The 27,327-nt window shown below is 49.6% G+C and overlaps 5 protein-coding genes across 5 annotated transcripts; 2 read left to right on the plus strand and 3 right to left on the minus strand.

The window, feature by feature from the left end:
- Window positions 1-188: 188 nt before the first annotated feature.
- Window positions 189-2,309, minus strand: FPRO_09628 (putative protein kinase DBF20; the record flags this gene model as incomplete). The annotated part of the gene is made up of 3 exons (XM_031233041.1): window positions 189-546; window positions 612-1,650; window positions 1,718-2,309. The coding sequence occupies 3 exons, from the start codon at window positions 2,307-2,309 to the stop codon at window positions 189-191; spliced, it is 1,989 nt and encodes a 662-aa protein (XP_031082917.1).
- Window positions 2,310-5,520: 3,211 nt separating this feature from the next.
- FPRO_09629 (uncharacterized protein) lies at window positions 5,521-6,424 on the plus strand (the record flags this gene model as incomplete). Its single annotated transcript, XM_031233042.1, has 2 exons — window positions 5,521-6,216; window positions 6,278-6,424. 2 exons carry the CDS (start codon window positions 5,521-5,523, stop codon window positions 6,422-6,424), a joined length of 843 nt encoding a protein of 280 aa, XP_031082918.1.
- A 3,944-nt stretch (window positions 6,425-10,368) lies between these two features.
- On the plus strand, window positions 10,369-15,031 carry FPRO_09630 (uncharacterized protein; the record flags this gene model as incomplete). The annotated part of the gene is made up of 3 exons (XM_031233043.1): window positions 10,369-11,540; window positions 11,593-11,797; window positions 11,849-15,031. 3 exons carry the CDS (start codon window positions 10,369-10,371, stop codon window positions 15,029-15,031), a joined length of 4,560 nt encoding a protein of 1,519 aa, XP_031082919.1.
- Window positions 15,032-16,475: 1,444 nt separating this feature from the next.
- On the minus strand, window positions 16,476-19,070 carry FPRO_09631 (uncharacterized protein; the record flags this gene model as incomplete). Its single annotated transcript, XM_031233044.1, has 7 exons — window positions 16,476-16,753; window positions 16,823-16,972; window positions 17,021-17,768; window positions 17,820-18,025; window positions 18,082-18,694; window positions 18,767-18,820; window positions 18,882-19,070. The coding sequence occupies 7 exons, from the start codon at window positions 19,068-19,070 to the stop codon at window positions 16,476-16,478; spliced, it is 2,238 nt and encodes a 745-aa protein (XP_031082920.1).
- Window positions 19,071-22,135: 3,065 nt separating this feature from the next.
- On the minus strand, window positions 22,136-24,303 carry FPRO_09632 (uncharacterized protein; the record flags this gene model as incomplete). Its single annotated transcript, XM_031233045.1, has 2 exons — window positions 22,136-23,594; window positions 23,663-24,303. The coding sequence occupies 2 exons, from the start codon at window positions 24,301-24,303 to the stop codon at window positions 22,136-22,138; spliced, it is 2,100 nt and encodes a 699-aa protein (XP_031082921.1).
- Window positions 24,304-27,327: the final 3,024 nt, after the last annotated feature.

Consider the following 27,327-nt stretch of genomic DNA (forward strand, 5'->3'; position numbering starts at 1 on the left):
GAAGAAAAGTCCAGGGGACCAAGTACCAACGAAGACATCAAGAAACACCATAATGGTATGTATGTCACACCCTGAGACCCGGAAATAAGGACCTGGGGCAACCCACTCGTATCACATCAGAAGAGAGCTTTTCCCCTGCTGACAAGCCCTCGCCAGCCAACCACGCTCTGAGGAGTTTGGGGCTCGTCCTAGAACATCGTCCCAAACGTCTCATCCGTGGGAATGCGCTTTCTGGGGCTCCCGCCTTCTTCCGTTGCGGGTTTGCGATGTCTGAACGTGAATCCGACGAAGAGACTCTTGCTCATTTGGTCTTCACGCTCAGCCATTGTCTCAAGAGCTTGTTGTTTGTCATGAACCTCCTTGTACTTGGCCATGTCGGCCTCGTTGGTAAAATCATCGAAATAGCCCGCATCAGTTTCTGAGTCCAGCTCTGGTACAAAGGGCGCACGAGTTTGTCGCAAAACATCCCATTCAACTTCTGCAAAGTAGTGGTGAGCATAGATATCTTTGATATTCGAGAATCGTCTTGTGCGAGAGTTGATGCAGCTAAGGGATAATCAGTCAGCTTCAGTTCGCCATGACCAGGTGTCAAAAGCGTGCGGTTTACTCACGTGCAGATGAAATTCCAAGTTCTGTTGCTCAGGAAGTAGTTGGGGTCCTCCCATACAGGTCTCTTCAGCACCTCCTTCCAGTGCTTTAGGTTACGCCACGTCTCGTCCGGAGTGGCACCCGCGAAAGGAGGAAATCCAGTGAGTGCCTCGAACAGCATGCAACCCAGACTCCAATAGTCCACTGTGAAGTCATATTCCTCCCCTCTAAGGACCTCTGGGGCCATGTAGTCAGGCGATCCCACAATGGATTTGGCATAGTTAACATCATTCTCGCGCATTGTCCGGTAGCTCTCTCGACGTTCAGCCACAGTTCGCTGATCCATGGGCTTGCCGAAGGGAACTGCACTTTCGGATGCTTTTTCCAACTTGATACGCATTGATTCAATTTTGGACGGGGCGAGCACGCCTGCAGCAAGACCGAAGTCGGTCAACTTGATGTGTCCTGTAGAATCGACAAGAAAGTTCTCGGGCTTGAGATCTCGATGGATGTAACCGAGTTGGTGCAGGGCGTCAACGGAACAGAACATCTCGGCGATATAGAAACGCGCATGGCGGTTGGATAACACACCGGTGTTGTTAAGCAGGGTGCGGAAGTCGCCGCCAGGCACATATTCCATGGCCAGATAAATACTCTTTTCATCCTGGAAAGAGTAGAGGAGCCTAACGAGCCACTCGCTTTGGGCCGTGGTCAGAATATCTCTCTCCGTCAAAACATGGCGAACTTCGTCAAGCTTGAACAGTAACTTCTTGCTCATGACTTTGAGGGCACAGACCTCACGGGTGTCTTTCTTTTGAGCCAAGAAAACCTGACCATATCCTCCTTGACCAACTTGTGTGAGAATCTGGAAGTCGCCATGTCGAAGTCGAACTCGACGCTTGCGCAAGTTGGCGCGTTCTCGTCCTGTGTACTTGGTCCACATTTGGTTGTGCGTCTGCTCATCAGTCTCCGGGGGCGGAGGATACTCGTTCTTGAAGGCTGCTAGTCGATTTTGTCTTGATCCAACATAGGTAAGGAGGTCGAAGTAATAGTCAAGGAAGTCTAACAAAGCATTAGATACCAATCAATAAGATACTTTTCACAATCGATGGGTTTGGGGGATGCATACAAAGCTGAGTAACATTGACGAGTCGCTTAACGTTGGGCTTCTGAAGAATCTCGCGCTCTTCGGGTGTCAGGCCTCGAGCGGTGTTGAATTTCTTCGTCGCGGGCGTGTTTGGTCGCTCTCTGTGCTCATAGTGTTGTTGACGAGTGACAGCAGCATGGCTATGCTGGTGGGGAGAATCGGTGCCAGCCAATCGAGAAGTAGGAGGTGTGTTCTCCTGGCCTTGTTTCTTTTGAGGGCTTGCAGGCCGTGTCTTGTGGACGACACTTTCATCGACATTGACGTTGGACTCGTCGAGGGGCTGAACCTTGGTCTTGCCAGGTGATAGCGGGGCTACAACGCTTTGAGGGCGGCCCAACTTGAGGGGTGGCTCCATGACAGGAGGATTGAGTGTCAAGGCACTCTCGAATGCAGACGGGAGGTCGTGTGAGCCAGGAGGGTTGGTCTTCTTGCTCGGGCTGCCCTGAGGTGTGCTCGCGGGGTTGAGGAAGTTGTCCACCCTGGTGGATGGCGTAGCAGGTCGCGAACTGCCATTTTCGCTGGCCGGGTTCTTTTCTTTCCCTCCAGGAAAGAAGCTGGACATGAAGCTAGCCATGGCTGCTTGTCTTCTTCCGGAGATGTCTGCTTAATTGAGCGAGGGAATGTTGAAGAAGAAGAAGGTTCGATACTGCAGTATATGTATGGTGGGGATGTTTAGTTGTCGCGATGTGAGCTGGAGTTGGAGTCGAGGGGTAGACTAGCGGGTGGGCGCTGTTTTGTTTAGCTTGGGCTTGGACAGGCGGCGAGTGGGGAAGAGATAAGAATAACAATCAACACTGAATTGGCAGTGGAAGTGAAGTTTAACGAAGAAGAGTTTTATAGATGCTGTAAAAGCGAACTTACTGATGGTGATGGAGCTTGATGGAATTTAAGTCAAATGGAAGCTGACCCCGAATACCTAAGGAGAGGAAATTGGAGAGTACAGGTCTGAATGGCAAGAACCTGGATGCTCGATGAAGATCTGATCAACAACTTACAAGCACTGTGATCGGGCAGAACCCCACTTGAAACGCTATTGGCCGTCCCTTCAAATCTACCAACTAGCCTAGAGATGGTTGCTACTGCAACCAAGACGTACATGCCTACCGTACCTCTATAATCCACTAAGGTAAACGAATGGACCTTGCCTGAACAGCTGCCCATCAATGGAATGATCTCGATTTGACTGACGTGCTGGCGCTTGAGCAAGGCACGCAATCTTAAATCCTGATATTCTCCCTTTTTGAAGCATGTACCTTACCACCAGGCGGATCATTTTTTTTCTCAACCATGGGTAGGTAGAGCACCTACCTTAGGGTAAAGCGAAGGCGACTAACTCACATATGTATGTCCTTGACCCTTTTACACGCACATGCTCACATATTATCTGATGAGCTGCTGGATTGTATGGGTACTAGGTATCGTACTTAGGTAGGCCAGTGGCTCCTTCGATAGAACGCATCGTTTTTGTAAATCTCATCTCTTTACTTGCAAACCGAGTCCAATACAGACGTGGCTGTCACACTGTAGGCTCAGCTTCAGTCTTGTTTAGCAAAGACCTCCAGAGTTCGGAACTGAGGCAAGGCAGTCAGTCGGCTAATTCTAAGTGTGCACAACCAAATCAGTAAGAACTCGGAGAATTAGGTAATGTTGAAGGTGGTTGTTACCAGTTGGATCTGCATCAATGGCCCTCATGCGGCTAGCATTCTAGAATACTCACGCATAGGAAATAAAGTGGGATGAGAAGAAGCCTCTGATTTGTCTAAGCATTAAGCTAAAGGTTCTAGAAAACAGCACCAGATGACTACGATAAAGAAGTCTCCAAAGAAGCTTCTCTCATGCCTGCCTGGGAAATCCGATATATCTCAGACAGCTAGAGCAAAGAATCAGCTTGTGAAAAGATGTTGTGCCCTAATAACCCGTGTTAGCAGCCCTCAACTTTAACCTTCTAGCCAGTAAGGGGTGGCATAGAGCAAACAATAGAGAATAGTAACACATAGTCACCAACCTAGCTACCTTTGAACAGGTTTAGTAAGTCCAGCTCATCACTAGAGAAAGGAAAAAGAAAACTAGGTCTAAATACTTGACGATACACGGTCCTGAAGACAGTTACTCGGTACATGTATGCCAACTCTCATTGAATTCTGCTGAGCTTTACTTTTTCTTCTTCTTCTTCGGGATTTGGTTTCCATTTTGTTGACCAAGGTACCTTTTCACCTTTGTCTTAAGAAATCTCTTATAATTGGCATCAGTCAAGCTTAATGAATTGAAAGTATCCAAGGGGTATGTACCGGGGATTACAATGGCCTATTTTAACCTGATCACCCATCATCAACCAAATTTATTGTAAAGGTTGGGGGTCTGGTGACCGAGATTTTGGTCAGTTCAGATCTTATTCAAGCACCTCATAGCGAAGTATTTTGTCTAGGTCGGGTTTACCTGGTAGTAACCGGGATATCGGGATCAAAAGAAAAACGAGTCGATATAGATTCGGTATACGGCTGTTATAACTCATACGTACTATGGATGCCTGGCCCCCATTGAGAGGTTGAGTGCAGATATGTAGCTAAGCCGAAGATAAACTTTGTATATTAACTCACCCCCGAGCATAATATTAAAAGGCAATTGTACTGCCTACTTAGTAAGCTGCATGAAACCTAGAAAGAAATTATTGCTTCTGAATTACGGATATTGTCAAATCAAACTTCATGCTCTAGAATACGTTCAAAGGTCTCTGATGTGGGGGTTTATGATTTTTACTTCAACTCACTCACCCAGACATGATTATCGAATAGACCAAATGAATGTGCTTTGAGTTCAATGTACCTTGGATTCACTGAGCCGAGTATAGCCCGTTCCTATAGCTCGTAACTCGTCAGTCCAGGGTAGTTAGGCAAGTCGTTAAACCTATCCCAAGTGACAAATAAGTTAAAACTGTACTGTAACCATGACTTCACACAGCATTCAACGACAGACAAGCTTTGAACAAGATATGTCATGATCCTTGAAACAGCCAACGAGAAATAACAGCTCATTCAGAGCACGGAGACTTCTCAAATTGGAATGTTGCTTCAATACTATCCTTGCCCATAACCAAATTTGGACGAAGTAGATCTTTGAGGAAACTTGCCACAGAGAGCAAGAAAACTTACGAACTTGATCCAGAGTGCCAAGATGAACTACGGGTTCAAAGTTCTACTAAGTCATACTAAACTTACCTACCTAGGTCGCGCCGTTCAGGCCAGGCCATCAGAGGTCATAAGTTGCTTGTCTCTTTTGGACTCTTATTAGCAGTGTAAAAGCAATACATCCGCCTTTCGCAGCCGGCTGGCTCGCACAATACTGGTACAATTCTACTGATCTATATCAAGAAATTCAGTCAACGACTCCTCATAAGCCTTCTTCCAACATCAAAATGTTGTGGGTCGGTTTTGGCAGTTGAACGGTCGTCAGCCGGTTTCAGCCGATAACATGCAAGGATCTAATCTTATCAATCTACTGACATGAGCCTTGGCAAGAGTAACATCATCCATCATGGGATCAGTTCCCCTCAGCTTAGCGCGGCCAACTTCCGCCATTATTCACTAGCAAATTCCTCACGCGCCAGCAGAATCCAAAGCCAAAAGCCATCGGATTTCCCACCGCCTCGCCTGGTTTACCTCTGCCACCTTCTTCCTGCCCGTGTTCTCGTTCTTGGTTAACCTTGTCCAGCGCATTACAGGTCAACTTTCTCGTCAGCCTCTCAGTGTCATCGATTCTGCCTACGCGATACGATCAAAAACGACATCATGAAGTTCTCTCATGTGATAGGAGGCTTTGCTGCCACGGCGCAGGCTTTCACACCGATGTCCAATATCTTTGGCGACAACGATAACGCCGATACAAGTGCTCCTCATAAGATCCCAACAGTCCATGAGTCCGTTGTCATGGCGCGCCGCATCCTTGCTCTTACCAAGCTTGCGACGCTCTCGACAGTCTTCCCTTCTGGTCGATCTAATCAAGAACTCGAGTCCGACGGTAGTGGACTTGAGGGCGTCCCTATCGGAATGATGGACTATGTGGCGGACTGTGAGGATGAAGGTAACCCTACCATTCTCGAGATCAAGATCGCAACAACGTTTAGGAACGTGCGGGCTGGATCAAACCTTACCCTCTCCATGAACTGGGTTCCGCCCTATCCGCCCGCTAAGCGTATCTCCCTTCTATCACGACTCTCAGCGTATATCCCCTTCCTCTCCAGTCACGATTACAACAGTCGTTTGGAGGAGTCGCTCTCCGTGCCGGACACTGTCCCTTACTCTGCGGCCAACTTGCCACGTTTTGCTCTCTTTGGGTATCTTGAGCCCATCGAGACCACACCGGTATCAGCGCTGAAACTTGCGGCATGCTTCACACGCAAGCACCAGGACGCCAAGTACTGGTTGCCTGGCAATGTGATCCATGAGAGCGCTTGGGCGCGTCTGGTCGTAACCAAGATCTACTGGGTTTGTCGTAGCAAAGTCTTCCTACGGTATATGACTGGCTAATATTGGCTTGGCCTAACAGGTTGGCGGCTTTGGCGACCGCGCCCGAATCGGCTGGCTGCCGGTTGACGAGTGGAAGAGCGTTACCAGAGATGAATGGGAGAGCATCAAGCTTCCCGGCGAGGAGAGAGGTTGGAGTGAGTGGTCAGTTAACGCTGCAGAGCTGTAATGGTGACACCGCCTGATCCAAATGGGGGCACTTGTGTCTTTTCCCCTTCGTTTCTTTCCGTTTGAGACGAAACAATATTCGAGCGGGGACATTCTTTTACATGTATGTTTGCGACGAATGTACAGAGTAGTGCCATACCTACTCGATGGCGGCCGCAATTGTTTACATACCTAGGAGGAGTCGATTTTACATAAGCCAGGACTGCATTCATCTGGTAGGGCAGCACGAGCCTTTCTTGTATAACATTTTCCTTGTCCCTGGGTCTCTTGAGATGACAACTTGTACTCTCAAGCAGATTTCTTGAATACGGCACGCAGATAACCGAATCTACATTTTGAACATTTTGGAGACATGTTGTCTCACTTGAAATGCATTTCGGCCGTGCTACGGTCCGACGGGATTGGCAATGAGATACGAGCGTGTTTGTCTTACACCGCGCCCACGTTTGGCAAGCCGCGTCGCTAGGCTTGGCAACTGTGGTGTGGCCACCAGTTACCACCTCCAATGATCTGGGACTGGGCTCATACATAGCTGTTTGACCTCCGAGCCCGTGACGATCCGTGTGCCATCACAAACAACTCAAGGTGTCGCTCTTCCTCCCCGATGTGACCGTGCACTTGACTGCATTTGGGAGGGACGGGCAAAGATGTCATGCCTCTTCTTAAATGGTGCAAGAGATGGCGATAGTCGTGGGTTGCACGACGTACATACATAGTCGCACGGATTGATCCGGCGGGCCACGGCCGATCCGATACCCTGCGTTACCCGCGAGTTCTGATTAGGTGCATGTATGTAGACTGGGAACTGCATGCTTGTGGGGAAAATATGCGTCAATATTGTGTGAGAAACGCGGGATGAGCTAACGTAGCCTAGTGTCGATAGCTAGCAGAATCTCTGGCTACTGTGAAGATGAAGTTATTCTGCCGGTCTTCGCCTAGCATAGCAAGGTGTCTCTGGAACCCTCGGTCATACATGATTCTCATGGCACCGTTTCGTACAGGGGCACAAGCATGTACAAAGGATCTACAGTACAATAATGGACAAAGAGATATGAGAACGGCTCAGTGCAACGAATCACGGAACTCTGCATGTGAAAAGGCCTTGCTACATTTCTTTACGGAACAACATTGCCGCAACACAATGGTCTCCCCCAAAGAGGAAGGTTTGTTGCACTGTCTCTTGAAGGTCGTTAGTCTATCCCTTACTCACTCTCCAGAATCACCGGTTTTAGACTTTAAGTGCTCATACAGCTAACGAGTACCCTTACTGGTCAGTCGGTAAAAGGATCTCGGGCCGGGGTTGGATCCCGACGGAAAAGACAGGATGTTCCGTTCCAAGAAGTCGGACCAGCTGGCAGACAGGCTTTGAGAGTCTGGAGGCTTGACCTGGTGCTGCAAAATTAGCCGTGATACATGCATGAAGAGGCTTGTTTGTGGGACGGCGTTGAATGTGAGCTGATAAGACACTCACCCCGTATCTACGGATATCTTCTCCGCATCAACTGGCACACCGCAACACAAACGCACGACCCTGTTAAGCGAAGCAAGTGATAGCCAAGCCAAGACCGGCTGGTATGGGCCAACAGCAGCACCATATTGAAGTTGAATCCCATGATCCGCACAACAGAGTCCCATCTTGAGGCAATAGAGGCTCGTCCAATCATCCCAGCGAATAGACTTGTTCAATTTTACTCTAAGTTTGGCGGCAGTCATCAAGTCACTGGCGAGGGGTATCTATCTACCGTTCACGAAGCTACACAGCCATCGGGGCTTGCGAGTGGCTTGCAGTAGGCACCTTGATGTTTGTCAGCGCCGATGTGGTGTTTTTTCCCTCCCCGGAAGCCCAAGTCCCAACCAACGCCCATGTCGCCGGGAAGAGAGAAGCAAGGGCCAGCTAAAGGAGTTGTTTGGTGGGGACACAGACCACGGCTTGGCCGCTGATGCTCTTAGATAGAGGTTCTGGATGGGGAACTATCGGTCGATTATTTACAATGGCTTGGCTTGGGGGTTAAACTAAGTGAATGGTGACGGTTGATGATTGACATAAGAATGTCCCATTCGCTTAGGCTTGGCTTGAGAGGGGGGGAGCTGAACGCTGTTGGAAAGGTGATATACCATCGAATGAAGCGCTCTCGTTCGGCTGAATGCCGTCATGGGAAGCACCTCGAGAAATGATGGCTGACATCCATGTTCTACTATGGAACAAGCCTTTAAGAGAAAGAAGCTCGTTATTGTGCTCAGGTTAAGCACAATGTATTTTCCTACTTGTTAACCTTAAGGTACTTGCTTGCACGAGTATTCTGCTTGCAAATTTGACAATATTTTACCAGATTCAAACGACACCTGAGGCCTCTCATCGGTCACCCCCAACAAGCGCTGTGCAATTGTACAGAACCCAATAGATAACGCACATTCCACGAGGCAAATGCTTCCCTGAGATCTGAGGCTGCGCGATTGTGCGCCTCCAAGCGGGGTTGATGGCTTTTGGCTGGGGGGGCGCTGTAATGTTATTTGATCGCCAAGCAGGTAGGTAGCCAACTGCAACCCCTGAATAACACAATAATGTTATGCACTCTGATGTGACCTGAACGCTTCCACCTCAAACCGCCCGTCAATCTCAATCCTTACAAGCAATTCACCCGCTTATCCCTTGGAGAGTCAACACGTAGCACTGTACGGATAGCAAGAGGGTTGCTTGTTATTCAGGAATCCTCAGTGGTTAGTATAAGATCGTAAACCAGCCACGAGTCATCTCTCATGATGTATCGCCACCTGACGCCCAGCATCTCCCCCAATCGATCTTGTCCAAAATCCTCCAGACTCGCGCTGTAATAAGACTCATGTAATGGAATTGGTTCCCCAGTCCCAGACCCCGTCGGTCTCTATCCGCAGCCATAGCCGTAGTCTACTAAGCCCGTAGCTCGGCTCGGTCCCGCACGGGCAGTCTCGAGAATCAAGAGACAACTGACGAACAATACCTGACTGACTCCCCTTTCCAAATTCAAAATGTCCGGGCAGGGTTCCAGCGTATAATAAACGATTCAAGGGACCGACCAAGCGACGGCTGAGAGCCCGGATGGGGGGGGGGGGAGGGAGGGAGGGAGGAAGGGCAGATCCATGTAAAACTTATCGAAGCTATGTAATTGGTACTTTGCGGATATAGTGTCCAAGGTGGTCCTGTGACGCAAAAGCCCTGTTGTTGCGGCACACTACCCATCTCTCCGTTGGTAGTTTCTACCTCCATCTCCACTCCTGTCTCGTCTCCATATTTCCTTTTGAGGGCCTTTTTAAGTTAGTACCTTGCCAACCTTGCCTTGCCTCACCTCAGAAACGCTCTAACTCAACTACCTACCTAACATTACCTCGCCCCGTCTGACCCCATCCACATCTGCACATCTCATAACCCATCCATCGACAGTTGCCGCTCTCGGTCGGGGTTCCATGCCGCTCGTGTACATACTTTTGCTATCTAGACTATTCTTTCCAGTTTGTGCATCCGCATCTTCCTCCTCTTTGACTCGAACAACCCAACTCCACCGAATCGAAGCCATTCGCGTGCGTGGCTTCATTCTATCGATCCGGAACAACACGGCAACAGCGGCTGTGATAGTAGGGGAATGATAGAACGCATGGGTAACAATCGAGTTCGGGTTCCCGAATCACGTTGATTATTTGTCCATTTATGCTTCTGGTTGCGCGGCTGGCTCATCAAACCACGTATCAACGACAACGCGACTATAGGAACGCAAACCTTGAACCCCATTTCACCTTCGAGTATTGAGGCGCCACCGAATACTGTAGGACAACACAGTACCATTCCCAGGAATCGCGTTTACTGCGGTTGTCCAGCATCATCATATACAACACAACTCGACACATCCCTTTACTTAGATTTTTCGGAATGGCGCCTCCGCCCACGACCCAGAAATGACCTCGCGGACCACAATGGGCGCCCATCCGCGGCCGCCTCAGCGTTCCGTGAGCTCATCGTCGTTACCCGTCCAGCGCCCCCCGCCGCAGCGATCATTATCACATCAGCAGCAGTTTATGGCGGCCGCCTCACCAGTTCGAAAAGATGCTTCTTTCATCGATTTAACCGCCGACGCCGGCGATGCTACCCCTAATCGTTATCACACAACACCTAGAAGAGGCGGCTCACGTCTTCGGCTTGAGTTGTCACACAACGCTTCTTCTGTTTCCTTACCTACATCCGAATCGCCGCAGTCTCTTACACCCTCGCGAATACCCAATTCCGATCCCTTTCAAGCTATGGTCGGCAGCCCTGCCGACAGCGCCAGCTCAACTTTGATGCCGATGCCGACACGTCGACCAGTAACTTCACAGCCGAGATTTGCTCCTCGAATCACAGCGACAGGGCCTGCGCCAACCAAGAAAGATGTCCGGCCAAAACCATACACCGTCGAGATCCCCTCCGTCGCGCCACGATACTTCTCAGCCAATCGACCCGAAACCGCAGTACGAAATCCCGTCGACCCTTTCAGCAAAGGTCTCAACTCTGGATACGCCGATTTCTTTCCCTGGAATGGAGCCCATTATGAAGACGAGTGGAGCAGCGAAGCGATTACCAAAGGAACATGGGATAAGGTGAACTTGAATGTTCCCGAAACTTCGTCTGCTAAGCTTGCCATCTTCCCAGCTCTGAAGCAAAAGACTGGCCTGAATGCATTGTCTACTATTTTTATGGGGGTTCTGACTCAGCGCAGACATCGAGGACAGATCAATGCGCCCTCGACTTTCAAACCACCGCCTCGAGTCACACTCACGGATACGAAGAGAGAGGTTTGGCTCAAGGACCTTGCGAATCCCGCGATATCTCTAAGACGCCTCAGCCGAACAATCCCCCACGGCATTCGCGGAAGAACGCTACTCGATCAATGCCTGAACAAGAATGTTCCCGCCGAACGAGCTGTTTGGTTAGCAAAGTGTGTCGGTGCCAATGAGATCAGGGGGTTGAAGAGGAAGGGTGTCAATGGTGCCTTTGTTATGGGTGGTGAACTGAAATGGGCTCGCGACTGGACCGTTTTTGTTGAGCAATTTGTCGATGCCGTTGTTGCTGGGTTTGGTGAGAACGACTGGAAGAATCGAGTCACATATGCGTAAGTTGACATGTTTATTGGTCCAGAATCACGGCAGCTAACTGTCATGCAGCATCCGCTTAGCAACGAACCTTTATTCAGAGCAGTTGCTAGATCGAGATCATTACCTTGACTGGGTTGTGTCTGGAATTGAGAATAGCCTTCAGTCGCGTATTCCCATGTGGCTTCTCATCGCTCAGATTTACTGGAAAGACCTTCTCAGGTCACGCAAGTATGGTCGCAGGCTTGTTTTTGCTCTGCTCGGCCACTTGCATGTGGTAGGTTCACACGCAACTCTTCTTCCAAACGGTTTGACTAAGCAAGACCAGATATCCAACGACCCTGATAAGGATCTTCTTGTGCAACTCTCCAGTAGACTGTCAGCTTTGCTCGGCTCACTAATTCGTTCCAACCCAGAGAGCTTCATCAACCCCGGAGCCTGGTCGACGTACAAGGATACTTTACATGCTTGTCTGCGTTCTGATGATGAGCAGGCTCGAAAGTCACTACATGCCATTAATTCACGAAACTCAGCCCTGGTAGTGTCTAGTACCGCTTCTCCTCCTGCCGGGCGGAGTCAGCTAGTCAAGTTGCTTGATGCTGCCTTGAAAGAGTCTAGCGGTAACCATTTAGCCGCAGCATGCTGGGCAACGAGTGAGAACAAGGCTTTGATAATGAGGACAGTAGTTGAGTGGGCAACTTCGTTCCATCGTCCAGGTTTAGCCAAAGTTTATGCCGCAGCCCGTTTAATTCGGCAATGGAGCCAATTTCGTGTGAACCCTACCACGCCCATTCTCGAGACGCTCGACAACATCGCCCCCAATGACAAGGCACGGAAGAACCTCGTATATCACCTTGTCACGGAGCTCGTTCGAACCGGCCACTTTTCTGTCTCTCAATATATGCAGTGGACTATCGCTCGTGGTGGTTATCATTGTGCCGCGGAAATCGACCCCGTATCAGGTCCGTGTTCTAGCAGGTTACTGGTCGAACTTCCGCTTCATGCTTTATCTGAGAAGAAAAGGGCTGAAAGAGGAAACTTGTTAAGACGAGCTGGCAACTATTCGGTCGCTGAGGAGGAACAAGATATCACCAATGCCATCAGGGTCGTGAAACTTGTCGTGGGGCTCCCCTTACTGTCAAATGATCCATTGTCAGGAAGAAAGCCAATGTCGCTCAAGAGGCTGTTGCAACGGATCGGCGGTAGCAGTACTGCTGTAAGGAGCAGCATTGGGGCACATTTGCGTGATGAGCTAACTGGGCATTTCATCATGAAAGGTCACTCTTTATCTCTGACTATGTTCACCGCTGTTCGAGACATTATGGAAACGACCGAAGATTACGCCATGTTATCCGACATTCTTGGAGCTTGCGCGAAGACCGCCGATTCTGACGTTCTGGCGTCCGTTGCCGACACTGTCCATTCAAACTTGCAAATCTTCTATGCCATGGATAGCGCAGACGAACTGTTTAGCAGTCTGACCGAGCGCCTTAGAATGATGAACGAGGAGCAAAGACTCGTTCCGCGACCGCTACTTGCTGCTCTTGACAGTCTTGCCCAACGCATGGCTGGTCATGAGGTGATTGCCAGCCAACTTCGCCAGGAACTCGTTCAAAATGATCGCAACAACGCTATTGATGCTTGCTCGCCGGTTTCCGACATCGTGGCAACTCCCTCTCACCAAGCTGAAAACAATGTGGCCGAAGAAGTAGAGAAAACACTTTCCAGTGGAACACGATTGGACCCTCCAACAATGAACAAGCTTTTCAGAATGATAATCCCTGCTCTTGAGCGCGGGTGGGAGAAGGAGGACGATACGCGCCGGGTGTTGGCAACTTTACTCGCGAGAATACGAGTTTTTGATGCTCACCATTTCGATAAACTAATGACCGACTGGACAAGTCACATTCGTTCGATATCGAACCGCTCCCCCCTTTCTACTTTGTTCCCACTTCTTATCATTACAGGGTGTCTGACAATGCCTATCATAATGAGCACAGCAAGCCCTCCGTTCGCGACTGTCCAGAGTCTTGCCCCAGATTCGTCCAGAGGTCCTGCGACATACTTACAAGAACTCTTACAACTCGTCATCATGCCGCTTCCCCGGGGAACAGGGCTTGTGGCTGAGGAAAGCTACCGTTTTCATACCGAGCAAAAGTGCGCCAAGTTTGAGCAGTCCAAAGGATTACTGAACCTTGTTCGAAACGCTTTGCTCGAGTACTCGGCTGTCAGAAATCATGTCAGTGGCACCGAGTTTCCCCTTGGTAATATCGAGTGCCAGGAAAGTCTGCTTGAGACCTTACGAACTCTTGTTCTGGTGGATTCCTCCGCCGTCTCAAATGCTTTAGGCATCAAGGCGCTTCCTGCTGAAGCTGTCGGTCTCGTCCGCAAGGTGACCACGAAACTTCTGATTCCTGGAGACTCGGGCGATACTCAAATCTCGTTCGATCATATCTTGCAGATTGCCAACGAGTTGACGCTGCCGTTCTGCCAGCTGAAGCTTAACTTGGATCTGTCATTGCCACAGCCCAGCGTAAATGAGGGACAAGATCAGAGTTCCTCTCGCTTCGAGATCTTTGCCAGGGCGATGGATCGAGCCATTGAAGCAGGCAACATCATGTGGACCAGCTTATTACCTTGTTTGAGTGACGACATTACCCAGCATCTCAAGACACAGGCTCAAACGGGATTTCTTGAATTGATCCCTTCATCGAAGGCTCCTGAATTTGTCGACACTGGGTCACGGCAGTCCCTTCGCATGGCCGAGAACTTGCTAGAAGTAGTGGAGGCTATTATCTCCGGCCAGGCTCCCCCTAAGATGGCACAGTTATCGTTGGGCATGGTCGAAAAGCTGATAGACCTGTGGGAAATCGTTGCAGCAGGGCCTCAGGCGCGTCCCAACTGCCACGCCGCCGTTTTACAGCATTGGCTGCCCGCTATGCTTCGCTTTGTGAACCTTCATAGCTTGTCGTCCGAGCCACCATCAGCCCCTCTTCCCACGGCTTCGGCGACACGGCCTCCTATCCCACCCGTGCATGATGTTCGAGCACGCATTGTTCTTGTGCTTTGCGGGCTGCTGCTTGAGTTAGAAACACAGCCGCCAGCTACTGTTGGCTCCCTTGTCCAGCAGGTCTTCGACATTGCCATCCTCCTGGTAGATGCCCTGCCCGAGGAATTGCGAGCCAACTGTGCCAGGGCCATTCTGTTAACTCCAGGCGGGATGCCCAACCAGGGAACATCATCTGACCCTCGACTTTACTATTTATTCAGCTCACCACCACCGTCCCCGTCAGACAATATTATGCTCTCCCACCGAGAAAAGGCGGCAACGCCCCAGAGTGCTGCCGCTCGTGGCATGGGTGCGCAATATGGCATCGGGCCAGTAGTCCAGGAGCGTCTGAGCCCCTTCATCCTTCGTCGCTGGGAGGTGCTTAGTGAGCCGACTCCCAATGTTGGCGAGAACGATACGAGCTTAAGCCTAGGTCTTTTTGAAGCTATCAAGCTTCAGTGAGATCGTTCAAGACAGGCTTGTGTCTCTTCTAATCACCACAAACCAAATTATTGATGTCAAGGATTTTGACACCCTTCATACAGCATGACGCGAACAGCGTTCAGGCTTTTCCCTACACCATCATTACCATCACCAACATTATCATGCGCCCGACTGTATCTAAGTTTTCTTTTCCTTATTCTCACGGCTATACCCCTGTTACGGAACTCAGGCATGTTGGCATAAGCGATAATGTGCACTGCAAGACGGATATTATTCTCAGTATTGTTTATTCTGGGCTACAAGGGGCACAGTGCATCAATGGTCTCGTCGAATATTTTATTTTGTCTTTAATGGGAAGATGACGCATTTCTTTTTGTTTCCGCTTTTTGGGGGTTTGCTTGCGTGTTTTTGCATGGCGCTGATTACAAAGAGGACTGGTGAAACGGCTGATGATATGTCGAGCACAGAACACGCACGATACTTGAGCATTTATCATGTATGAAAGACACCAAGGTTGGTGTCTGATGAGAACAGAGGGCACAAGGCTCGCTGCATTTATCCACATTACTCGTTGGAGTGGAATAGCATAGAACTTCAATCAAGTCACTTGATTAGCATCATATCACCATCATTAGTAGTATCGCTCCTGTGTACGCTGAAAATTCCATCCTTGACCGTGTTCATGAATATCATATGTATTTTAAGAGAATAATGTCCCTATAGCAACACGCAAGATATAGCCGGCAGGTGTCAGATAAGAAGATACACAATATAAGGCACCATACACTATGCCAAAGAACAATGGCCTTAATGTAAAGTTTCAAGAGGTCACACAGCTGCTGCCTTGAACCTTGTGTACTAACTGAGTAATAGATTGGATCAGGTCGCAAGACAACGCAGTGTGAAAAACACAAGTTGAAGATACACTCAGCTAATGAACACCTGGGATCATCTGTGTGAAGTGATCTAAAACCCGCCCAAGCGCAGTTCCCACAGCCAAGTGACGGGGGAAAGGGTCAGACCATCGACTCCATTTCTTACAGTCATACCGTAACTGCATTACACAAATTATCAGTCGTTCGTGTTCAAAAGTCTTACATGCGAAGACTGAACAACGCGTTGTCATATCAACTACCCTACAGCAAACCATGTGAAATGGCTTGCCTTTTATAACTGCGAGTCCAACCTTTCACATACAAGAATGCCATCACACGAAAGGAGCAAATAAGAGGTAAACCGAACAAGAGCAAAAGAAGCACATGAAAAAAAAGCGCTCAGGTTTGCCACCCAGTGGTTTTACACTAATCTCCAAGCACAGGAAGAAACGAACATGCATTAGATACGAGACGCCATGCAACATAAAAACAGCCAACATGGATAGATATAAACATCCCTCTCCGCCTCTTCCAACAAAGCGTTACATATTATGCCCTTAACCAACGCGAGGCGCTTACATACAAGTTTAATCCTCGTCAAAGATTTGGAGCGTGTTCTGCAGGATGGTGTCGATGGCCTTGATCTGCCAGCCCGCATCGGCAATGGCAGTGCTGGGATCAGTGCCCATGAGTGTCGGGCCAAAAATGACGGCTAGGTTGTGGCAGTTCATGCGATTATTGTGGCTGTTGTCCATGACTCTCCAGAGGTGAAGAGTGAGAGCACGCAGTGTAGCGTAGTTGGGATCAGGAAGACTGTTGATGATGGCGTGAATCGAATCGCGACGTACCGTATCGTCTTCTTGTTCTGTGCATATCAGTCAGTATTTGCCAAGGAGAGATAGAAACACGAAAGGGAGGAATTGGAGCCACGTACTGGCAGCCGTGATAAAGCTATCATGATACTCGAGCGTGAGTAGCGGGTCAGGGAGATCGCGGAAAAACTGCTTCAACAGGCCAGTAACACTATTGACGTCATGATAAAAGTTCTCGGGATTCCTAAAATCGAGCGCAGGGTTGGACGACTCTGCTATATCATTAGCTCTGTACTTTCTACAAGTAGAACATGACGAACCTGTGTCGAACATATTCTTTAGTCTTTGTATGTGAGCCATGGACCCAGACTGGCGGTATATGCCTTCCACATTAAGGCCGTACATATCCACCGCCTGGATGCATTGGTAAACAACCATTGGTACTGCCAAGCCGTCACGTTCATAAAGACGACTTAGCGGCAAGCCGAACATTGGCCTGGCAGGCCCGGAAGGCCCAGGGCCAGGAGGAGGGTGACTAGAAGCTCCGTAGGGAGGTGGTGACCGTGTAGCACCTGGAGGTCCTTGTCCCGAGTTTACCCCACTTCCTGAACGTTCACGAGGAGCTTGGCCAGGAACTGGCTGTTGAGGAGGGGAACCGCCTGGCTGGAAGGGCAGAGCACCAAGTTGCGGTGGCCCGGATGAACTGATAGACCCCCCATTACCATATCTTTGACCAGGTGTCTGTTGTTGATTGGGGGCCCGACCTGAAAATTGCTGGCCAGGAGTGCCCTGTTGCACTGGCATGTTCCCTTGACTGAAGCTCCTATTATGAGGCTGCGAAAAAGGTCGAGGGTCGTCAGTTGGGGGGAATGAAGGGTCACCTCCAGTAACGCCAGTAATAGGGCCAAGACCAAGGGTACTGGTCCTTGATCCTGGACCCAAAGGCTGTGGTCCGGAGAAACCACCTTGGGGCTGTGTCTGTGATACTGGTGACTGCACAACAGTAGCGGGTTGTTGAACAGGGCCTCCTGGATTATGTTGGCTGCTGGAGCCCGGAGGGTTAAGCGCCTAAAATTGTTAGTCACAATACTGGTTACGTGTCACTAGGTAGTCACTTACTGGATTGCGCTCATATTTGATTTCACCAGTGTTGGGAGGCACACTTCTGTGTTGTGCCGTGACATAGTCATTTAGGTCTTTGTCGTTATCAATCGAAGAAGCAGCCTGTCGCAGACTGCGTTGAGCAGAGCTGCCTTGGGCCCCAGGACCCTGAATGGGACTGACACTCAGACCATTGCTTAATAGTAGGCGCTCATTGAAGGAGGCTAAATAACAAATGAGCTGCGATTGTACGACCCAGAATACTCGGGGAAAGACTTACCAAACTTCTGCATTTGCAATGAGATTCCTGCATCAATCTCCTTAATCGAGTCTTGAAGAGCTCGAATGGCTTCTGGGCGTGTCGTTGAAACAAGTTGGGCCTTCTCAGCCTGCAAGGCCTGGACGTGCCCGTGGTAGGTAGAATCAGCAGCTTGAACCTTCTTCAGCAGCTCACCCTCATGCTGTTGCGCTGACTTGTGTCCCTTGAGGCCAAACATCTTGCCGCTCTGGCGCGACTCGCCGGTCTTGACCCGCTCATAATCCTCAGCAAGAGAGTCGTACTTGGCCTTGCTCTTACGCATAGTCTGCTCCATCTCTGCCACTTTGTTCTCAGCGGACAAGCCGTTTTGCTTCCATGACTTCCGGCTGCGCTCGGCAACACCAGCGAGCTCCATAAGCTCGTCATGCATCTGGTGTAGCTCTTTGGCAAACTCGATGCCATTCTCGGCCATACGTTCATGGGTGCTTGCCATAGCCTCGTATGCGTTGCCGAATGTGCCTTGTCGATGATCGGGCCGGCGCATGACCTCCTGGGTGGTACGGGTGAGTTTCCTGATGCCATTGGCATGGTCTTCTTCCAGACTCGATCGCTTCTTGAGGAACAACGCAAATTCCTGGAATCCCAAGTTAGTGAACTGGGTTACCTAAGTGTGGGGAAGCTGGTCGAAAGCTAGTCGGTCTCTCACCTTTGCTGAAGCTATGCTCTGTTTGAGGCGATTCAGTAGCGTAACAATGCCAATCTGTTGAATACAGTTAGCCCATTATCCCGACATTAAGCATGTTGCTTGGGGTATGTCATACCTCGGAAGACAAAACGTCCGAGACTTGCTTAATCTGTTCGGAATTCACACCGGATGGGCCTGATGTTTGCGTAGGCGATGTGGTTTCGGCCTCGGGTTTCTGGTCTTTGTTCATGGCGTCGTCAACTGCAGCACCGCCGTGATCTGATGGGGGCCCCTGAGGACTCAAGGGGATATTGCCCAAGGACATGCTGCCGGATCGGTCGCGCTCCTGTGAAGGAGAGAAGGCTTCGTTCGCCGACGGCGGGTGGTACTCGTTCATGATGCTGATGTCAATTTGGAAAGATGTCCCACACGAATATTTAGTTTATAATGCCGGAGACTGTCCAAGCTGTTTGTTCGAGTCAGACTTCGTTGAAGTGGACGCTCACATTCCTTGAGTTGGTCAGGTCGTGGAGTAGAGATTGGGCAGGAACTGTTCCGTCGCAGATTTAAGGTAGGATCAGTGAATTGGAGCGCAATAAGCACTGTGACAATCGCGAGGAGCAAGTCAAAATGGATTTGCGCCGAGGCGACAACAGTGATGGTAACGCTGGAGCAGCTATTGGCGAATGAAGCTCTGTGTGACTGTTCTGATGAGGAGAGCTTCGCAATCCGCAGCGGCGGGGGGGAGATCAATGATTCGGTGCCAGGACTGGCTGGGCCGATTTGTCGTCGAGGCAGCACGGTCTTTCGGAAATGATGAACAGCGGGGATGCACAAGGCGACGCAGGCGAATACGCGCCCTTATGAGAAGAGGTGACAGGACTGATTGAGCCAAATTAGAGAGGCAAATATGCCTCGAAGGTGCAAGATGTGAATGCAATGCAATGCAAATGGAATTAGAATTAGAATTGGAAATGGAGATGGAGATGGAGATGGAGATGGAGATCGCTTGGTCGGCCGGTGGGGAGGGAATGGAAAGGAAACACTGACTGACTGCTTGTGAGGTGTAGACGGATTGGATGGAACCATAAATTGGGCTGATTGTGGCTGAGCCCACCTATGTATATTTCTTGTCCCCTCGGGTTTCAAGGCAAGGACGCCACCAACTGAGTCTCTCGGGGCGGTTCTTTAGCGGTGTTAGGGGTCTCTTTCCAGGGACGGGGGACGGGACCCTTCATCTGGTGCCTACGTCTCCCTTAGCTCGATAACCCCGATCTCGACTTCACCCAAAACAATGACTTGGCATTATTTACCTCCACTACTTCTCAGTTAGCACGCGCAAACAAAAGCGCCTCGAATGCAAGAGCCCGAGCGAATTACCTTACCCCATGATCCATACAAACGGTACCTGGAAGCCACTCACTACCAACCTTACCTATGATTTCTTACAGGGAACCGCTACTCAGCCAAGACAAGCCCTACCTACCAAGGTACTAACTATACCTGAGGTACTATGGAGTATCTTCTGGTAATACCTTTAGATTGCAAGTGGACGGGAGGTATTCTACTTACGTACCCCAGCCCACTCTTTTCGCAACGTGTTTGGCGGCGAGTTGGACAAGTTCAAAAGCCACAACGGCTGACGGCAGTTTTCAAAACGTTACCTACCTACTATATTCACCTCGTTCTCTGACTCCTGATATGATACGCATCGTTGCTGACGGGTGGCTATCGTTCCACCCAGGACTCTTTACCGATTGAAACATGCCTTCTTTGGTGGCTGCGGGCGCCAGCATTAGTTCGTCTATCAAAGAACAGCCAATCTCTCGCACAAATTGTAGCCTGCTGCGGGAACCGCAGTGCTATTACCCTCTGCGGCCTGATGCAGCCATATCTGCAGAGGCGAGACAACGGTTGTGTTGCTTTCTCACTTACATCCATACATACCCCCTAACGGTAACACACCTCAACCACAAAAGCTCCAGCAGGGTTGATCTATCATATATGCTTAAAAAGGGATGTCCTAGCCTGCCAGCAGAGCGTACATACATACATACAACTCTTTGAAACTTTGAGATTGTCGCTCTGGCATAGCTTCTCCTATTTATAACCGCTAGTGTTGAAAATCCTCGAACTAGACCTCGTGTTTCATATAAGATCCTAGCATATTCTATTCCAGCAGAGGATACGCGCACAAAACTATTGAAAGTCTACTCGAATTGCCGAGACGCCTGTTTCTAAAACAAGAAAGACAGTCTGCAGCCACAGCCGCAAACAAACAACATCACCCGCATTGGGTGGGTTTGTCCTACAGTCTGAGTCTTTTATGATCACCCTTGTAAAAACACATTGCTACATGTCCACCAAGGAAGAGGATGGTAGGATTGCTGTATTCTCCGACAAACGAATGCACACGCAGGCCGTGTTTGCCACTCTTTAACGATGCAACCCCAGGCCTGACAAACAGACCAAACGGATTTCACAATACACATCAGCCCACCCCAAATATTCGTTATCGCAACACACGGGTGTTGGCTGCTGGATGGAACAAGGGGCTAGGGTTCGGCGCCAACGTCAGCCGTCCAATGCTGATACCTCACTGCAAGTCCATGTCTGGTGCTACTGGCTAAACGAGTCATCAATCTTCTGCGATGCTACAGCTTTTGACTTACATCCGCTGGTGCGACGGCGTTCTCGATGGCGAATTTGGTGCAAGTTGCCGGAGCCAGATGCCGTTTGCGAAACACATGCTATCGGGTGGGTGGTACTATGGCTTGATGAAGTACCATTCTGATTCATTCGGTCAATCATTCAAATCCTATCTATCAGGCCCGGGGTATTTACAGTCATGCACATTCAACCAGGCCACCCACTCCAGAACTTTCGCGATACTCAGATCCGTTGGCAAACAGTGTGCGAACGAAGCCCGGAGTCTGATAACTCTCTTATCCTTCTTCTATGATCCACTGATATCCGCTCTATCAAGACCAATTGTCTGGATATGAGTATGGTTGCGAACAGAGCATCGTCTCACAACGACCTTGTCTCGCCCCCAACAATATATGAATGAAATATGCGGCCATAATGCTATGCTGATGCTATTAAGAAGATGCCTGAAACTCCCAGAAAGAGACAAACCGGCGGAGACTTGCTCTAAGTCGTCCGTACCCCATGGCCTTTACGCCTGGTATAATGCTGTATAAGATATGTGCGTGTGTTAAAACAAAAATTATAAGAAAGTAAGGCGCAAATTCGCTTTTGGTCGTGAAGTAACACGGAACGAAGAATACGTTGTATCATGAAGTTAGTCATGTGGCAGTAAATGTGATGCTGTTGCTAGCCATGCAAGTTATCTTACTCAGAAGACAAAAGAACAGTTGAGAAAAAGATCTATCCAACAAGGACCTGTGATGTTTGTTCAGGCCATGTTGGTGTGGGAATTGGTGCGTACTTGACACCGTCTTGGTCTTCGAGCTCCTTGCGCAAGATCCCGATGGCAAGTTCCCACCGACGCACAAGCTTAGATTTTCGTGCCGTGAATGTGTGCACCAGTGTTTCTTCCTCCAGGACCGCCTGAGCATCCAACTCTATGAGTTCCTGTCGATTCCGCTCGAGTAAGGTTTCGTACTCAGCCTCTTGTCGGTCGATGAGTTCTTCCATGCGTTTAGCCTGGCGATCCCTCATCACATTAATCTTGGCCTGGTGTGATCTTTCCATGCCATCGCGAATATTGTACTGTTGCCCGAGCTCTCGAAGATCGCGTTCCGTAACCACTCGATGTGGTTGGGAGTCCGAGCCCGGGCTTGAGCTCGCACCATTGCGTCCCAATCCATCACAGTAAGCTTCCATATGCTTCAGTCGAATCCTGACACTTCGTTCACTCGCTTCCAGGGTGTTTCTCAGGTCCATCTCGGCAGCTACCTGCCGGTCCTCCAATTGGCTCACAGTCCTCGCGTGTTTTTCTTTCATGCTCTCCTTGAGCTCGGCATGTCGTTTCATCATCGAACTTTTCTGCTCTATAAACCGTGTCCTCATGTGCTCCCTACCCTGTTCAGCGAATTCGAGGAACCGTCTAAGTTCTTGCCGATGCATCTCGGCGAGGTGGGAGAAATCAGCATTGTTTCTCGTTCGTTCTTCGGCTTCGAGGCGCTCGGCGGATGCCGCTGCAGCGGCTGCTTCCTGTGCGGCCTTCTCGTCTTCATATTCGGCGAGTTGAGCCTGTTCCTCCGTTCTCCTCCGGTCCATCTCCTCCTCCCCATCACAATCGTTCGGGCACCCAGCATTGGCATCCCACACACCTCCGCATGTGTAGCAGAACTGAGATTTGCACCGACAAGTCATATGTGTACTGGCTTCTTCAAGTGGCACCAAGTTCTGGCATTTGTAACACCGTTTCCAACCAGCTTTGCCCCCTTCCTTGATAACCTGGTCGAGTTCCCAATCTTCCGGACAGTCCTTACCTGTCGGATGTGCGTTATGTTTACACATAAGGCAAACTCTTGTGTTGCATTTGCGGCAAGTAACAGTGGAAGGATACTTGGGGTCCAATTTTTGATGTGGTGGAATGAATCCTCCGCATGAAGGGTTGGAACAGAATATCCTTGCCTGCCAGGGTGTGCTGTATTGTATAATGGCCTTCATAAACTCCTGCTGGGCGTCGCGACTGAGAAGATCCCTCATCAAGGATCCCGGCAATGGCTGAGCACAGCATCTCGGTGGCATGCTCGATTCGTCGGACATGGCTGTATGGATGAGCGATCTTAGGCAGTTATCGCAATATGTGTGGCCACATGAGATGCTGTGTAATGATTTGGAGCTCTTGAAGTCCGCACGGCAGCTCGCACAGGTCCTATGACGAGAGTCAGCACACTCTGGTTTCGTGATACCATGTTAGTCGGGATCCGGGTCAGGACGTACAATATGGCCTGGAGTGGCTGCGGGGATGCCTTCTTCTTCCATCGTAATCTGAAGCCCGACCTAACGCTGAAAAGGCTGCGTTTCGTCTTACCGCTGAATATACTCTGAGCAGTGGCATCGGGCGTTTGTGAGTCCCTTGCAGCTTTTACGTTGTTGTGGTGAGGATCGATCACTGATAGATAGCGTTCATACTGGGAAAAGCTCAGATCCTTGGATTGCCGGGCACTGGAAAGCGCCAAATCAGGTGTAGATGGGCCAAAGATAGATGAATGCGTGGTCAGAGCGGTACTCGTGGATCCGGCAGAGAGCATAGAAAATGTTCGAGCATTGTAGACTGTCGAGGCTGACTCGACGCTTGAGGTGATACGCTTATCAGTAACGGGCGCACTTGAGATACCGAGGGCGTTCGCCTTGGAAACGAGGTCATCCTCAATCTGGTTCTCCGTTCGACCATGCGGCAATTGGAGTACAGTGATGAAGTAGTCGAGGTCGCTTAGCTCGGGAGCTGTGGCACCTGTGTTAGTGTCTGCGCCGTTGTTGACGCCAGTGCTAACGCTTGTGGTGGTCAAAGGCGTCGTTGTGGTGGAGTTGGCCATATCGACAGCGATGATCGGGCTCTGACGGAGGGCTGCGGCGATCATGGTCAGGGAACGGCGACTCTTTAGCCAGGGGATATGAAATTGTGGCGGTGAGGTTCAGTTCGAGTCGAGTCCGAGGGTATCGCTTTCTCTGTGCATCATTGAGAGAAGAGACGAGGTCCTGGGGGGAAATGAGCGATGGCCAAGTAGGAGGTGAGGTGAGGTGAGGTGAGGTGAGGAAAAAGCAAAGCAACCAAGATTACATAGGTAGTGAAGTTGTCGTGTGGTTGAACTTGTAGGGCGTGGGCGTGGGGTGATGCTGGCCAAGTCTTCTGGGATTGGGTGGCTCCGTCTAGATTGACGATTCGATGATGATGGAACAAATCACACAAAGGCCAGGGAGATCCGGCTGCCAACTAACAAGGTTGCGTTGCGTTGGGTTTTGTTGGGTTCGGTTCGGTTCTAGGGAATTGACAATGTCTGACAAGTACTTGACAACTCTCTTGGAACTGAGTCAAGTCTTAGAGCATGCAAATCTTGCGCGCGCATTCGTCTGAATACCAGTGCCCAAGAGGGAGAATCGTTGCCGTCTGGAACGTTTAAGGTCAATTTCGATTGGAGAGATACGAGTGACGGCGATAAAGGTGAGAATGCGCCACGGTGAGTCTCCACGGAAGGATACAAAGTAATCAAAAGGAAGATTTGCCAAACAAAGCACCGAAAGAAGAGGACAATTAATCATGGGAATAATGAATCCGTACCGAATATAAAAGTGTAAGATGCTGGTGGGCGCAAACGTGAGCCGGAGGCAATCACGACCAAGGTCAGGATAGGAAGCCAAGGACAAGATAGGATCGAAAGAGGTAGGTACCTAGGTAGAGTCGTTGGGAGAGTACAGATAGATTCTAAAAGGCAAGCTTCGAACGAAAAGGACAAGGTTGACAGACATCCAAAGACACCGAGAGAAGGGTGGGAAAAAAAGAGGCCGGGATATGATCCTTAATAATACTTTAATAAAGTCACAGGTGGGAGCGGGAGGGACTTCGAGGTTGGGGGAACCTCCACTTTGGAGGGATATCTGTTCCGAAAAGAGATATCAAAAGTTCAGGCCAAACCGCAATGCGTAAGGTAACTAGAGCAGATCAACAGAGTGGGCATCCAAGATACCATACAAGGCCGAGCAGGCAAGCCCAAGGTAAGGCAAAGCAAAGAAACAAGCAGGGTTAGTTGATGATGAATGCTGCTAATGAGGAAATAAGACATCAACAGCCGCGAATAAACTATTTCTCATGCGTCAAGGGACCTACCAACATGGACAACATATTGTATATTATTATGGACCAACTTGCCGGACTACACTGTTTACCTCAGCCTCTCGTGAACTGATATAAAATGCAGTAATTCCGTGCTTCTATCATGCTAAGCCAGCTGTTATCTACACCGTTGACTCGGCTTATACCCTCAATTCTTCGTGATCGGGAACGGTTGAGGTAATACAAAATGCACACCAACAATCGATGATCAGCATCCGTCACACTCGCGGCCAAACTGACCCAAGCAAAGAAGCAAATAAAATCAGCTCACGATCACAGAGCGGGTCCCTCTAATGCTAGGGTTCGGGCTGACAAGGGCGGCAAGACAGAAGACAATGCAGGGGGTTCGAGGGGTAGGGACCAGGGCCCTGGACTCTCCTTGCCTGCCATCCGCATCATCACATCATCAATGACCCATTCAAAGTCGAGTCTTTCTTTGCGAGGGCTCTGATACACAGTGGAGTCAAGCTTGAGGGAGATTCGTACATAATACACTGATATGTACGGAGTACGGAGTACATTTTGATAACTGGAGAAAAAGGGTGTCATCAGAATAATGTGTAAGTGGGAATGGAGAATAGAGCGGTAAACAGTGGAGGAAGGACAGTGAATCAGAGTGAATCACCCCTGGCAGTATTGGAAAGGTGATGATCCAATTACAAGTACATACAGCTTAGAGGGTAGCACCTTGGGTAGATGGTTAATCGAAAGCTGAAGGGATAGGACAATTGCAGCTGATTCGAATTCAGAGGCTCATCATCTGTGCTTTGCAAATTCTAACTAGCCGTTCCTCTCTTGTTCCTGTCTTCCCGGCAGTCAGGCGACCTTAGACGCCACAGGCTGAACAGGGGGGTTGCCAAATGAGATAATTGGGGGTACTCGGCCGGGACGGCTCCATCGCCAAGAAGCCCACTACGTATTTTCTCTGTTTAGTTTATTGTGATGAGGCGCCTTTCTTACATTACATATTTCCCCTCCTGTTGGTGTTTGTTAGTTAACATGCATACATATTATTTCCTCGGCTGGAGTCTATTGCTTTCTTTTTTCACCTTTCTTTTTCTTTTTTCTCTCTTCTAGGTCGAGGACCGGCCAGCTGCGATACAGGAGTGTTCTTCTTAATGAACAACAGACCACAATTGCATCTGCCGAAGAGTCAGTACATACCTGGCCTACAGTAGCATTCGTATCTCCAAACTCTTCCAGTTCCAAGCTAGGAATGCCTTGATCGGCTCGCCTATCATGACGTAGAGACTTCCAACGCCAATTGCTTAATTGTTTATCTAACTGTTCTTGTCAATCGCTCTATCTTTGGCACAAGTCAGTTGATCCCGCGGTGTTCTACTATTCCAAATTCAAAGACACCGTTGGATTGCCGATATGTAGATCCCTACTACAATAAACCCCTTTCCCGAACTCTCAATCGAGTCGCTTATTCAGACAAGCTCCAAGTTGCGACATCCATGCCAAAGCAGGGAAGTATGGCATCCTGACTCGATATTTCCCTCACAATGACCTCTGACAGGCACCCTTTCGCCATTATTGAGCTAGGAACCCTCCGGGTTGCAAAACGTACGACGCGAAGTTGATCCACCTCGTCAACCATTAAATCACTCCGCAGTTTACTCTCCGAAACGCGGGATAGTCGAATACATGTTAGTTGTGGTATCCGTATCTGCGAGCGAATTATCAATTTCAATGCCAAGCTCAGACGAGCTGCTTCACGGCAACCGCCGCAGTCCAATGTGGCTTGTACATGCTTTTTATCGTCGCATGT

Source organism: Fusarium proliferatum, assembly GCF_900067095.1.
Source record: "Fusarium proliferatum ET1 genome assembly, contig: FPRO_scaffold006, whole genome shotgun sequence".
NCBI lineage: Eukaryota > Fungi > Ascomycota > Sordariomycetes > Hypocreales > Nectriaceae > Fusarium > Fusarium proliferatum.